General features: G+C 32.0%; 1 protein-coding gene across 1 annotated transcript in view; it reads left to right on the plus strand.

Moving 5' to 3' along the window:
• LOC106121662 (uncharacterized) overlaps positions 1-15,522 on the plus strand; it is a 153,122-nt gene that overhangs the window by 114,454 nt on the left and 23,146 nt on the right. Inside the window, exon 5 of the mRNA XM_013317393.1 lies at positions 3,980-4,036. Within this exon, the coding sequence (XP_013172847.1) occupies positions 3,980-4,036 (57 nt within the window). The remainder of the gene's footprint in view (positions 1-3,979; positions 4,037-15,522) is intronic.

Raw genomic sequence — 15,522 nt, forward strand, 5'->3', positions numbered from 1 at the left:
TAAATTGGTACCTTTGAATGTTTCAGAAATCAAATTATTTTGTACTTACAGTCTACAGAAATAGATAAAGTTCAATAAACCGATATCAGTTAATAATTAGCATCAAAATGAATAGTATCGCATTGGCGTACTCAGACGGAATGCGGTCCGAGGGGAATTCGAATGGTATTTAATGTACGATAATTTACGCTTAGCGAGCGAGTGAACGATATCACGACAGACAGACCGACCTCGGGCAGATCCGTCAGCGAATCCGGACTTCGCTTTTATGTTTTATGTTTGACTAACTGTCGCCCGCCACTCTGTCCGCGCGGGATTAAAAGAAAACAATTAATAGCCCATGTGTTCTTCCAAACTTTGTTCTACATGCCAAATTTCAGCGAAATAAACATCCATCCATTTATAATATGAGTAAGATTATTATAGACCAGGAAACGTTATAGCAAATTTACGTAAAGCTTCGTTATTATGTTAGTATTCTGTATAAAGCGTCCCTTTTGTGGCTCGTGTGTGCTTTTGTCGAGGACCTTATATTGATGTGAGTCGCCCGGTGACGTCACCGGACTCCCCCTCGAACGCTTCACTAACAGGAAAAGGAAGTGGTACTTTTACTAATCAACAAAGGGCGCTTACTACAGCGGAACTGTAAGCTCATCAGCAAACTTTTACGCAAGCATCAATTTTAAATTTTTTAGTACACCTTGAGCCTTATAATACTTATTAACAGTTCTCCTCGTGTAGATTTCTGATATTAAAAGTACGCTTAGAGATAACCTTAGTTACGAATTAATGACTTAGGGTGTGGTAAGTTAAAGACGATTTCTGTATCACCTTTATTAAACCAACTTTCTACTTTAAAATTTACTGATGTAAAATTTTATGAAATTGAATTCGTGCTTCACAGTTGAAATAATTATTTCCCATTACTTACAACGAAGCTAAAACGAATATCTAAAGGTCAAAACGCTACTGCGGAATGCAACATGTATATGGACCTAATTAGAACTTAAATGTCAGAACGTTTTGGCGCGTATCCGAACAGATTTTGTTTCAAACAACATTACTCGGTTTAAAAATTCTTTTAAGTACTCAAACTTATCACATGTTTCTGCAGTGTGAACTCGCGACTATGTGGCTATATTTGTATTGTACCTAATAGGTAAATTAGTGTACCAAATTGCGTTGTATTTGCAAAATGCTCAATATGATTTTATATTCGTTTGAATTTACTGTTGCTTTTGATTTCGATAAAGGATATTATTATGCCAATATTTGTAAACAAACATCGTTCTCTCTAGCACTAAAATATGTGTGATAACTATTAAGCTCGGTTTCCACTGAACGTTACTCTTAAAACATATTGCCATCCTATTGTTACATTTTTACAATAGCAATATTTTATGCGATTTGAACTTGAGTAATTGAATTTCTTAGCACGTACAAGTCAAGTTGAAGCTTCGCATAAAAACCGGGAATTTATAAGGCGTCTAGTGGATTTGTGACCTGGTTTATTTTTGTTTATGACCGAATGCTGCTTGCTAGAACAAAGCATAGCATCGGAATATTATTTATTCCTTTTTCTATTTTACTAGCTTTTGCTTGCGAATTCGATCACATACTAAAAAAAATTACTTCGTTGCAGAATAATATTAAAGACTATTTCTGGTTGCAATCTATCTTCAAATTTCAACCATTCTGAAGTTCTATTCTATTCCTTCAAACTTTCGCTTCTATAATAACAGTAAGCGTAGTATGTTAAGTAATTATTCACAATAACAAGTTCGCGATGTTAAACAAGGAGAAGGCATTACGCGCGTCGCACATGCTCTGTGATGATAACATGTTTCCAATTAATCTACATAATCCTCTTATATGGAATTAGCTTATCGAGACAGATAATTACTTTCGAACTGTTTTTACCGACCTTTTATTCATATCAGACTTGTTGAAACTATGCATATTAATGTAGGAAATAAAAATTTTGAATTGGAAATTGTCTCGACGATTAATAATACGAAAATTGCAGTAAGCGCTGTGAGTTTGCAAATCCAAGTTTTATAAATAGATATATTATGAATATTTTATAAAATGACAGTTGTATAAAATTTTTGTACAAAAAAAAAGTTATAAATAACATAAAACTTAAGATGCCATTGAGAATGGGGTACTAAAGTAAACTCCATATAAACGTTAACACGTCAGAAATATACGGGGAGCAACCGCGCCCTAGAGTAGCGATAATTAGTTGGGCCGTAACTGAAATAACCCTTCGCTAAGGCGTCCGGCCAACCGAAGCGCTATAAAAGAAGTAAAACAATAATCAGTGGTGCGCGGCCCTTTCTTCCCCTAGTGAAACTAAACAGAGAACGCGAGAAGGGGCGTTGGGTAACGACTCGCGCGTTTTTGAATTGTTTACATGATTTGTATGAGATTTAGCTGTATGTGTAAACCAAATATGTAATTACTATGTTATTGAATACTCGTAAACAATTTTGAAATGTTTCGTAACGAATTTAGAATCAAAGAGTTACAGATTAACCAATATACATGCACATTGCTTTATAAGGAAAGTAATTTAATGAACATCGCGCATAAATCGACGATTAATGCCAATGTATTTGGAAGTCAATTTCCTAAAAGAAAGACTGTTAAGAAAGCAGAAAGCACAAAATGTAAGAAACTAAATTAATTAATGGAAGTGTAAATTTTTATGAATAAAAAAAGAAAAAAAAAGTACTGAATTGAATTATGCTCAAAAATCAAAAAGGCTGTAAAGAGGTGATTAATTATTTAACAATTCCAAGAGCGGAAGCTTATGTACAATACAATAGATAATAGATAAAAAAATCTCAAATCTGTCGGTCAAAGATTAGATTATGTAAAAGCATATTTAAAAAAGTAAAGGAAAACGTTTTATCTGTAACATAATTGATAACACAGATAAATAATAGTTGCTAATTGTGTCGGTATACACAAGTATCGTAAATGAGATTTACGTATAGTAACTATCCGAATTTTGTCAATCCGTTTATCTTTGACATTGTTCTATTAACCCACTTTAGCGCAAGCTGTTATCATGGTAGTAATAAAGGTATTGTGGGGCAAAGCCAGTCCCCCGTTAACGGTCTCACAATAGACCTTTGAACGTCTCAAGAGGGCTCTGAGAAAGTTCATGTCCAACCTCCATATTTGTCGCATCGTTGCGAATCGTAAATACTAACGGTTTAAGTGTATTTACTTATCTAACATCTATAAAATATTAGTTAAGTACTTTTAGAAAGCGTGAGGCTATTTCAAATTGCAAGATAACTAATTGTTAATTCCTGTGCAATGACATTAAAATAATATTTTTTATTTATGAAAGTTAAGAGTACATAAAATGCCACTAAATTATTGAACTCGATTTCAATTGTGCGTGTTCTTTAGACCTCTCCTTAAAATGTTAATAAATTATCTAATTTCTGCAAGGATTATTTTAATACTGTTAATATCATATAATATTCCTAATTTTTGTTAATACAATGATGTACATAGTTTTAATACGATTTGGATCGTTTATACATTTTCTATGAGCATGTGTTTAGCGCGTGAGTCGCATTTTAATTTCCTTTTATTATTCAAGTGTCATTGAAAAGAATCGTTGGCATTCGTTTATTTCCTTAATATTACTAAAGGAAGCTATCATTTGCGATTAACATTACCAATATTACATTACGCGAGTTAAATTATATATATTAAATCTTGTTTCTGATAGCAGTTATGAATTTACTGTATAAATCTAAGAATTTTTTATATTTTGTTTATTTATAAAACATCTTTTCAAACATTTCTTGATAAATAGAAACTCCAGATTCTCATAAGGAAAATTCAAGTCCATTTCAAAGATTGATGTTTAAAAGAAAACCAAGCACTACATAAAACTTCTTATATAACCACGACGTCGCGTTAACATTTTTAAAATGTGTATTTTTTGTTTCAGGTAAGCTAAGCGAGACTTGCAGCTTGTGTGACGTCACACCACACGTGTCACCTTACGGTGAGTTAGGAGTAATTTTATCTGTGGTTTTGTTGTTAGAAAACCTACTAACAGTAATATCATCTGTGGTAGAAAACGTTCACAATAAATCTAACATTGTAATAACCACAAATTCCAAATAAAAAAAAAACAATTGGTACATTGTCTGGTAAATTAAGATATTGTTATTAACGTGTTAGATTGTATCATAGTAATAAATTGTTACGGATAATAACTAAATTAATACAGATTAAATATCAAGATTTATTCAGAGAACATACAGCTTCTGACGAGTAATCGTAATAAAATAATAATAATAATAAAAATCGTTTATTTAGGCAACAAAAATTATGACAAAATTACATAGTAATAGTACGCCTGATTCCTAAACTAGGTTCTAGACCCGTATTATAGGAGCCAGGTCTCTTTCGTCTTAGTGCTATAGTTTAAGTAATATGTTAGTTACATTGTGAGATTGCTTGCCTTACTTAGGAATTACAAAAAAAAGAGAAAAAATTATATTTAAAATAGCTTAATATTGCATGTAATAATAATGTAACAATAATGCATGTATAGTAATAGCAATATTATGCGAAAACTTAAAACTTATTTATTATAAAGTAGATATTTATCGCCCGCTACTGTTTTAATATTTTATACTAGAATTTTAAAATACTACCATTGGTTTTTGTTTAGTTGTATCATTAAAAAATAAGTTATTTTAGGGACATTTTATTTTTTAGAAGAATACAAAATAAGTGTTACCCACTTAATGTGATAAATCTGTTTACAATAGATTTTAATTTAAAAGAAAAAATGAGGCCTTTCATCCGTATTAGCGTGAAATTACACATTTACAATTTAAGTTTCTTAAACTACATAATTATTAATTTCTTCGTACCTAGTCTACTCTCTAAATTTTGTTACTGGCAATTCTTTGTATTCATATTTACAGAATCTATATTAAAATGGTGGCTCTGTAATGTTAGTTTATGGACATAATAGCATTAACCGTGTTCTGAGCGCGGCCAATTGAATCGGGCGCAGTAATCAAGTCGGCAGTGGGTCACCGGGTCGATCCCGCCCGCATCCCGACGTACCCACGACTTGTTAATATCAAAAAATATACCCTCATATAAGCTAGATGTATGTTTGTTCCCCTCTCTTTTTTAATTCATTATAGTTTGTTTTATCAAGCTGATTTGATAATTTGATTAACAAATGTTATTGATATTTCCAATCTTTTGTGATACTAGTGGTTGCCTGCGACTTTGTAAGCGCAGAAATAAAAAAAATACCTTGGTACTCCACAAGCAGCTATCTTCAAGTTAAAGATCCGTTAAAATCGGTACAACCGTTTTGGAGATTATCCAGAAGAAACGCGGACTTACGGACAAACAGATAGGCAATAAAAAAAATGTTTTTTTTGTTATAAATAACGCAAATGCAGACTTCACATGTACGAAATATGATTAATAAAAACGATTCGACGACGACAAGATTTTAAAAAAGCATTAATTCAAATAGCTGTATTCGATAAGATCGCATCATAAAACTACAGCTACTTCCTATGCGGTTGTTACATTACAATGTTGTCGACTGCGGCTTGTAAACAGCATTTTATTTGACACGAAAATGTACTTCCGCATGTAACGAGTAATTTATAGAGAAATAACCCTAGCTTCACGCTGTATAGTCGTATTCATTTTAATATACCTATGTAGATGAAACTACTATTAGTTTTATTAGTGTTCATATAGGTAGATTACAATTTTTATCTAAGTGTGACTTTAGTATGAATTACCTTATAGTATAATATAATAAGCGACTTATTGCGACTGTCAATACTAGATTATTATAATTAGACGGAACGTATTAAACTAACATCGATGCAAATTTATTTATAACATCGAATTATTAAAATTTTACTACATTTTACTACGCAAGCTAATACTACTAAACTATACCCCGGCTGTTTTCCAATACAACTCATCCAAAAGAACTCTACTAGGTAAACATTCCTGCATCCGCACGCCAATGTAGTCAATAATCCAGTTTGCTAATTGCTCCACACTGAATCTTGATTGCTATTAAATTTCGTCAGCAGTCAACTCAACTCGTTCGCAAAAGCCCTACATCGCAGAAACTATTTACCGTTATATTACACTGCATTAAGTTGCCTCAGTAACAGTTAACCGTTATAAACACATAACGTTTACAATGTTATATGCTAAATTTATTAATTGCGATAATATCGATTATTTTTATTAACTACAACGTTTGCGATAATAAGCGGCTTATTGATGACTAAAGTTGTTATTGCTGATTATTTTTGATGCATGCAATATTTAAAAATAACACATGTTTTTCCGCAATGTAAACTCATAATTAGAATCTAAATATTGCCTAATATAGATTGTGAGCGATATATTTGTGTAAAGCCGTGAAAAGTTCGAATCTATTTCATTTAAAAAATATATACATCTCAATCCATTCTATCAGTAAACATTAACCGGTTCTCTTTTACCTATCTGCCAGTCTAGACTCAATATAAATCAACTGGTGTACGCAGCATTATTCACAAAGGTTCCCACGGGAAAGTGGGATAGTTTTATACAGTAATACATGCGTGTAAGTGGGACAAAGCTAATAATTAATAAGCGATATTGTCGCCGCCCGCATGGCACATAAATAACTCTAACGAACGCAGAGTGGACGGATCGCCTCCCCGTCTAATGTGTTGAACGTAATTATACCAAATTAAATCTGGGGAGTTGAGACGATATGAGCTGGACGTCTTTTTATAGATGGATTTATTGCATTGCAGACTTGATATATTACAGATGAGTAATAAAAATTCGTAAATACTTTTGTATAATTTAAATATTTATGCACAATAAATGGTATTGCACAATGATGTATTTAAGATGAATAAAAAATAATGAAAATTTTGATGTTGACTTAATCGTTTTACTTTTACCATTTAACTCGACGATTCACGCAAATTTAAGTCGACAACGACTCGCACGTATTTTGCGTGAATAGGCAGTCTTAAGTATTTGTTATCATGCCGCAAACATGTTCCAGTTTATTGGATTAGTGAAATTCCCACAGTAATATAATGTGATGTCAAAAGGCCGACAATGTTATCGGCACATCTAGGGACATCGCGGAAGACGCGACTGCCGCGGAAGTGTAACCCGCCTCGTTAAACCTGCCGCAATAAAAGCTCAAAAGTTCCGAACATTGCATAACGAATACACGAAAATCGCGTGCAAGAGCTTTTTAGTTGCTTTGCATCTGATGGTAATCTCGTAAGAATACAATGTATAAATACGTGATTTTGTAAATAAATGTATTAGAGACGTAGCTATGTTTTTCCTATTATTTATAAACGAAAATAATATTGAATAGTTTTCAATAAATATATGTGATGGACTCAACACAATGTAACACAATATTATGTTTCACTTTTATGACTTTGGTTCTCATATTATGCACATTAATTCTACTGAAATTATATTATCATATTTCGTTAGATAAACTAAACTAAACAAGCAATCATTTTTATTTTCGATCTTGACCATGAGTAAAAAAAACAAAAGGAACACATCTATGCGATGTATATCAAACTTCAAAATCAAGGTGAATAATATGACCTACACGACTTTAGGCCGTTCGCATATTATTATCGTGCGAACCTGGGAAGCTACAGCAAGGCTGCTTCTCTTATATAATGCCAGTTACAGACGAGGGCAGATGAGGCAGAGCAGTAGACAGTGCGGTACGCACTCATGCCACCGAAACACACCAGCTTCACTGTTGTGCGCTCGTGTGAAACTAGCATAATACGCTTCCTACTACAGTGGTCTCAGATCTTATCTCTGTGTCATATTATTATCATCAATAGCTTACAGATAATGTAAATACGGCACACGCATTATGCAAAACGCGCTAATTTTTACGAAGGCCGAAGTTAGACCTCGCCAAAAATCAGTTCCGACCTCGTATTTATCATTCGCAGCGATATAACGATATGCGCAGTAATTTCGCGATCATAGTCACTCTGCTCTCTCGTTCCGCGTCTTCATATTGTATAGACAAAAGTTCGCGCGTTTCCGCATGTGATTTACAAAGAAACCGGATATGTCAAGGAAACAGATATACGCGCGTAAGTTGTTTACACAATTTTTAATATTAACAAACTAGTGAATTATTTTAATTATGTGTTAATATTCTTTTATTGTTAACGCCTTGGAAATCAGCAATTCAAATTATAATATAAATGTTTTTGCTTCACGATGTTTTTCATTTTTGGATTCGAGAGAGGATTTTTTTTTCTTGTTTTTTTGTCGGACATAAAACATTAAAAATGGTTTTTTTAAGAACTAATGAGATTTTTTCATTATGAGGTTACTAGGGGGATAATAATGGCCATCGCAATTGTAAATACAGATTACAAAATACGTGTGCACGCTAGATTTATTGAATTTCTATTTCGTCGAAAGGGTCTAGTATGCACGTGCAGCACCGTAACCACTTGATGCTTTGTAAAGTTAAATAATGCTTACAAAATTAGAGAAAGATTCAAACAGACGAAAAACTTCATCAAAATTTTTAAAAGTCCAAACAGTCGTAAGTAAACAAGTTATGATATCTATAATTAGAATAAAATGGCCTGCATATTTGATAAGTACTATCATCCATCTCACCGCGTATTTATTTGTTTTAAATATTGATCAAAATAGGAAGCTGTTCCTATAAGATTGTATGTCGTTTATTAAAACTGGCGATTTTTATCTGCACATAACCAGTTAATACTTTATTAATTTTATCATAAATAAATTATCAATACTATCTAGATATTAATAACAAACAACTGTAATATATGCATATAAAATTCTCACGCTATTGACCTATCAGTTCACGTTTTGACATTTTGCAAGATTCTGTTACATATTAAGCTGATAAATCCGTTCGAATCCTTCGTTTTTAGTTACTATTAACAAATTATTAATATTATATTATTACTACATATTTGTTATTAAATGTTGCTATGAATTATTATTCCTAAAGTTTTATATTCTACTAGCAATCTTGAAGAAAAATAATTACTGCTAATTTTAAAACTGAATCAATGATGCACGAATCCCGGATTTAGAAAGTTATACAAGTGTTTATAACAATTTCCTACAACTTTAATACATTTTGCAAATAAAGGTGTTGTATTCGTCCGACCCCGTAACCGCGATAAAAAGAAACTTAATTAATAGCCTATGTGTTCTTCCAGATTATGTTCTACATCTATACCAGATTTTAGTAAGATCCGTGGAGCCATTCTGGAGATACATAGTAACAAACATTTATTCAAACATTCACATTTTTATAATATTAGTAAGATTTGAAATTTATAACATATTTAACAAAAGCTAACAAAACACATTGAATATAAACACCCGACTTTTCGCCGATAGACGTGATATAATAATAACGCAGATATTTAAATAATTTTATTTATTCACAAATTACTATAAAACTTAAACGCTTTACAGCTTTAGGGATCAACTATTATTTCTCACAAATTAATTGACGTTAATTAAAAGTGAGTTGTTAGGGCCACATTAGTTCTGCATCGATATCCGCGCTTAGAATGATATATCCTACATAACTTTAACGGCTTTTAGTTTTTAATTATTATAACTACAAAAACATACATATGTATACAAAATAAAAACATATATGTATATTAATATGCACCACTATGCGACCATTATATAAATAATAAAGTTTTACCTTATATGTTGTGGACAAATTTTATATATAATAAATTCGAGCTAGACATTTGATAGAGATACGTATCTGTACAATTTTGTTAAGTTCAAATTATTTACGAGTGGTTAAACAAATTCGAAATAACATATTTGTCGCTGCATTAAGTTACAGAAATAACGTGCAAATGACATTGTATCACAAGCAGTAACAGGTCGTTAATAACAAACTTATAAATCAAAGGGGCGCCGCGTTTACAACGTGTTAACCGTCCCACTGGGCGGTAAACGCGCTTCAAGAATACTCCACTTCGAATTTTATTGTAGCGACCCAACACCAACAACAATTATATCAACTTATAAAACATACTTATGAACATAACATTTAATAAACCAACATAAACGTGTAATAGGTTAAAATAAATTGTTTATTAACATGCTACGGTAAGGAAGTATAACCACGAGAACCCAACCACTACAGACTAAAAAAACTGTTAAAACAACTCTTTTTAATATTTTCAATAATTCGAATCATGGAAAAAGTCCAATTCCGATAATATTATCGTGTTTAAATAGTGATATTTAATTAATTCGATGCCGTTTCAATAATGAAAGGGATTAATCGTTTTAAATCGAACGTCTTTATATCTGTCGCGTGTTCTATTTTGGTGCTGGCCGCCTAGACAGTTGATATGTTTAGCAAATGTATGAAATGTGACGTTACGTCAAAATAAACGCGGCAACTGTCGTCTGACACTGTCTTAACAAATCCAGAACATATTCTTTCAAATGTTTTAACTATATCCATCGGATTGAAATATTTTAGGGTTAACTCGAGCTTCATCATTATTTATTTATAGTCTGTTGATAGAAGTAATCTCTCGCTATCAAAACCTTTTGTAGAAAATATAGGACTACCAATATTTATAAAATGAAAATTGAACTACAAAACGTAAGCCCAGTTATTTATGTCTACTTAAGTTAAAATTTCTATTCTATGTTCACATTTAAAATATATACGTATTAAAACTTCATTTATCAACAGGTTAACTGTCGATATTAATTAAACTGTAATACTGAAAAATAATGTGCGCATCGAAAACTAGATACGTTATTAACATGACAAATAACATTAATCTGCTATACAAGCAAATCGTTTAATTTATTAAACAATTTTCGCACATCTCGACAATATTTGATTATTTTCCTTATCGTTTATAAAATATTTGTATTTGTCTAGCGTCCTTATTCGTGACTTGCCGGGTACGAATGAAATTTATGAACATCCATTCATTCGCAAGCTTTAACATGATTGGATGAATACCAAAGTAGCTTATTGTTGCCGCGTCCCATACGATCAAGTTTCCGACTTACAAATATATTGCTTTTGATATTTTTCCTTGCGATTATTTATAATTCATACGCTTATGCGATATTGATTACTTATCAATACAATTAAAATATGGAAATTGGAAATGCACGGTTAATAGTGTTGTTATTTAAATATTTTTTCACACTTATTGAGGGGTTTTGTAAAATTCCTTAAATAAATGAAGTCAGCACATGTAGCACCGCTAAATTTGGTATATTTTAGACCTTAGACAAACACAGCAGCAAGGTGATTTGTGCAGTTTTCGTGATGTTTTCCTACACCAGAATATTATTTTAATGTTAATTGAATTGTAGTTAATGTTAATTTAAAAATAAAATAAATGATTTCGCTTATAATAAGCAAGATTATTGTTATTGGTAACCTTAATATTGTCCACATTAAGACCCCTTTAACTAACCAGCGAGAAATGTATGCATTATAATCTTGGAAGAATCGACAGTGTTCGAATCGTGCCAAATGAATGCTGCCTGTCTTCCTGCCTCTCTGGGTCATGGATATAACTTCACTTGTTTATTTCTCAACAAATAATTGGGAATAATGTATATTCCATAAGCCACTACCCTCACGAGAATTTTTTAAACACGCTTAAAAAGCGTTCAAATAAAACAACTGAATTTCCATGTATCTGTTCATAAGGCAGCGTTTTTAAACTGCGATACTTATTTATCGCGTAATTTTGAACACAGGGTGAAAGATACAAGAGTGATTTTAAAGCTCGGGAGCCGTCAACGCCGAGCTGTAACGCGGCGTCAAAAAAGCGCCCGTGCGAATGCGCTCTAAACGACTTAAATATATTTTCAATGTCATATTTACCTGTGGATTCAAACCGCATAAAGCAAACGATTTGATGGAGCCATATATTTGATCGTATTTAATTTTTGGGTAACCTTGCGTTGAGTACATTTAACCGTCAAATAAAATACGACAGACGACCAACTTTCAATAACTCGTCGGTGTTTAAAATTCGTGTCCCGTCAGGGATTTGGCACTTCGATGCAAGTTCAGAATCTGAAATACTTTTTTTATAACGTTCTCAGTTTTATTCGCACGATGTTTTACATTTTATATATTTGTTTTTGACAACGGAAATTTATTAATTTTTAAATATGTTATTACTGGTAAAGTTTTTTAAGGCTCAATAAATTCACAATTGTATGCTTAATAACAGCGAAGTAGGTAATATCATTTTAAAAAATTAAGTATGTATTACATACCTACCGCTTTACGCTTCTTATTTGATATTTGAAAGTACAAAACTGGCGTATTACGCAGCTTGTCTTTAAATTTCTAAATGTGCGATTCTGTGCTTCAAATTGTATTTACCTATTGTTGCGATTAGTAATTTTAAAATTCTAAAACCGTCATGCTATGTTCAAAAACAATAGCTACTTATTATTCAAAGATAACAAATATAAAGTGGTACGTCATGTCTACCAAAATACCAATAGTAGTAGTAAACTGTAGAATAAAATGCAGCAAACGTTCTCTGATCCAACGTCAGCCGTGCGGAACGATTACGTATAAATTGAACAATTGTTTGAATATTGATACGTTCACTACAAACTTGTTACTGCAACTGTCGACTTTACAGACAAAAGAGAATATACAATTCTTATACAGTATTTATTTATTCTATTGGGACAGTTCTTTTTAGATTATTTTACAAAATAAAATTCGTTACCAAACCAATACGACATATGTTCCTTCAAGAAACGAGCATGCCATATCCTTAAAGGCCGGCAATGCATGTGCAGTTCCTCTGATGTTGCGGATGTCCATGGGTGTCGTTGATCACCCCGGTGTTCCCGCCGCTCGTTTGCCCCATTCTCATAAAAAAACAATATACATATTGGGTCAGGTTTTAAATCAATAACTTTTATAAGACGTTAAATTATTTAAACATTTTTGAATATTAAGAAACTTTAATCTATTTTTTCTTAGGTCATCATTTTATCAGTGTTTTTTTATTTCGATAGCGTAAATGACCCTCTTGTTACTTTAAGAGCATATAAGTCTTGTAAAATTATAACATAACAAAGGATTAAGGATTATTTACAATAATGCACGGAAATGACCTAGATTATTAATACCAGAAACCACAGTTATCATTGGTATAATAATACTAGTATAAAAAAAAATCTGAAGGTAAGAATCTTACGCTACATCGTATAACATTAAACTGAGTTTACATTTAGTAAGAACAAATCAAATGATTTCTAAATTCTCATTCTTTTACCGATTCCGGTCTATAAACATTCAATGTTTGATGAAAACTTTAAGTGTTTTCTCCGTTCTCAATAAAGACAGTAGGATGATCCCTCGGGGCGATGCAACGTCCGCTCCACATCCTGAACCCAGCCTCAATGAGACCCGCACCACTCTTAGTCTCAAAGGCACTCTATTGAGGCCAAGAACCGCCGGAGATAACGCCCCTTTTAAGAATAAGAATTTCTCCTTTCATACCTTTAGTATTAACAAAGATTCCATGTAGATTTTATTAGATAATACGTACATGAAATTCAAAGGAAATAAATGTTATACAACATATTTCTATCTCTATTTTTTTCCTTTTAGGAGAAAGAGAGGGATAAAAAGTGTATGTTTCGTTATTAAAAAACACTTTCTGCTTTATTTCGTTATTCTTTTTTAATCTTCTACTATTATTCTTACGACTCTTATGTAAGTATTTGAATATCGTTTATTTTAAACAGAAGCAATTTATTTAAAAAACTAATAGCGTAGGTAGTGTTTGTAATCAAGTCGGAAACGATTCAAGGAAATATTACTTTTATATTCTCACAACAAAGGAGGAAAAAAATATAAGTTTTTATATATAGCAGGAAAAACTAACAATTCAACAAACGGACATGTGTACATTGAAAAAAATTAATATTCATTTCATCCTTAATTATTATAAAATTATATTATTTAATACTATGTTCTAAGATATACTGCGCAATTTATATCAATTTCTATACCTATGAAGAAGCCCCTTAAACATGTGCACCTTTGTTAAGGAAGACAGACAATCAAAGATTCGCGTTAAATATATAAGGATATAGAAAAGTTCTAAAATTGAGTATGTATAACACTTTAGGTGTAAAATACATGACGCATCAATTACGTACCCGTAGTTGGATGACTAATATGGACAATTAAGTTTATTTTGATGACGTAGGGGTCGGACCCCATCTAAAAGATTAAAGGGGTGATCGACTACTATCGTTCGTATCATTCGCCACCCGCTACACACAAAATGCATATTCTGTTTTTGTATTTTTTGACGCTCGATAAAATATTGATAAATATCTTAATGATTAAAACATTTTCGTAGTCATTTTAATTAATATGATAAAGCTTTTATGTTTACTTGTTGTTATATTAATAATAAATAATGTTCTGAAAGATAATAAAACTTACTGCACTATTTATAAACGTACTAGCTGTCGCCCGCGACTCCGTCGGCGCGGAATTTAAAAACTAAGTTAGTAGCTTATATGTTCTTTTACATCTATGCTAAATTTTAGCGGGATCCGTTCAGACGTTCTGTAAATACCTTCAAACAAACATCCATCTATTCATTCATCTAAACTTTCGCATTTATAATATTAGGAAGATAATAGTTCTTTCACGCATTTAGCCCGGACACCTAGACAGAGATTACAAATTCCTTAAATATAGACAAGGAAAAAAGAGAACATCTAGTATATTGCGGCCATAATTTAAAAGGAAAAATTAATAGAGCCGTGGGCATAAATGCGGTTTCTAGTTATAGATCATAGAACTATGGGTTCGCGGTCGTCGTTCCACATAAAGGTGTATGTTTGTCAGCGGAGCGGCGGTCGTTGTCAAAATTGTAACCGATTGGTGGCTAGAGCGCCATCGTGCCTCTGACCGACAAAAGTTTACACGAGCGAAGGTTGAACTTTAGCGTCGGGTAACGTGCTAGTTCGACGATTTATTCTTTTATTCCTTTAACAGTATATTTTGCCTGATATTAATATATGCCTAATTTATAGAATGCTTTTAAGCAATTTTTTTATGTGTGGTATGTAATGGAAAAACTCTACTTCCAAATCCAGAATCATCGAATTGAATTTTAAACAGTTCATTTCTATGATTCTATTTCTATTTACAAAATCATATTTTAACTTATAAATAGTAAAGCAACAAACAAATTGACTAGATGATAGAAAAAATATGAACAGTTATTTATAATTATCTTTTATTCCACAAATAGCGGTCATTTTGCACTTAAAAGCGCTTTATCTCTGTCAACATTAATTAATTATTTAAAATACGCCGCACTTATTTTAGTCAAACTCACCGCTCTATTTCGTCTAGGT

Source organism: Papilio xuthus, unplaced genomic scaffold (assembly GCF_000836235.2).
Source record: "Papilio xuthus unplaced genomic scaffold, Pxut_1.1 DF826938.1, whole genome shotgun sequence".
Classification (NCBI taxonomy): Eukaryota; Metazoa; Arthropoda; class Insecta; order Lepidoptera; family Papilionidae; genus Papilio; species Papilio xuthus.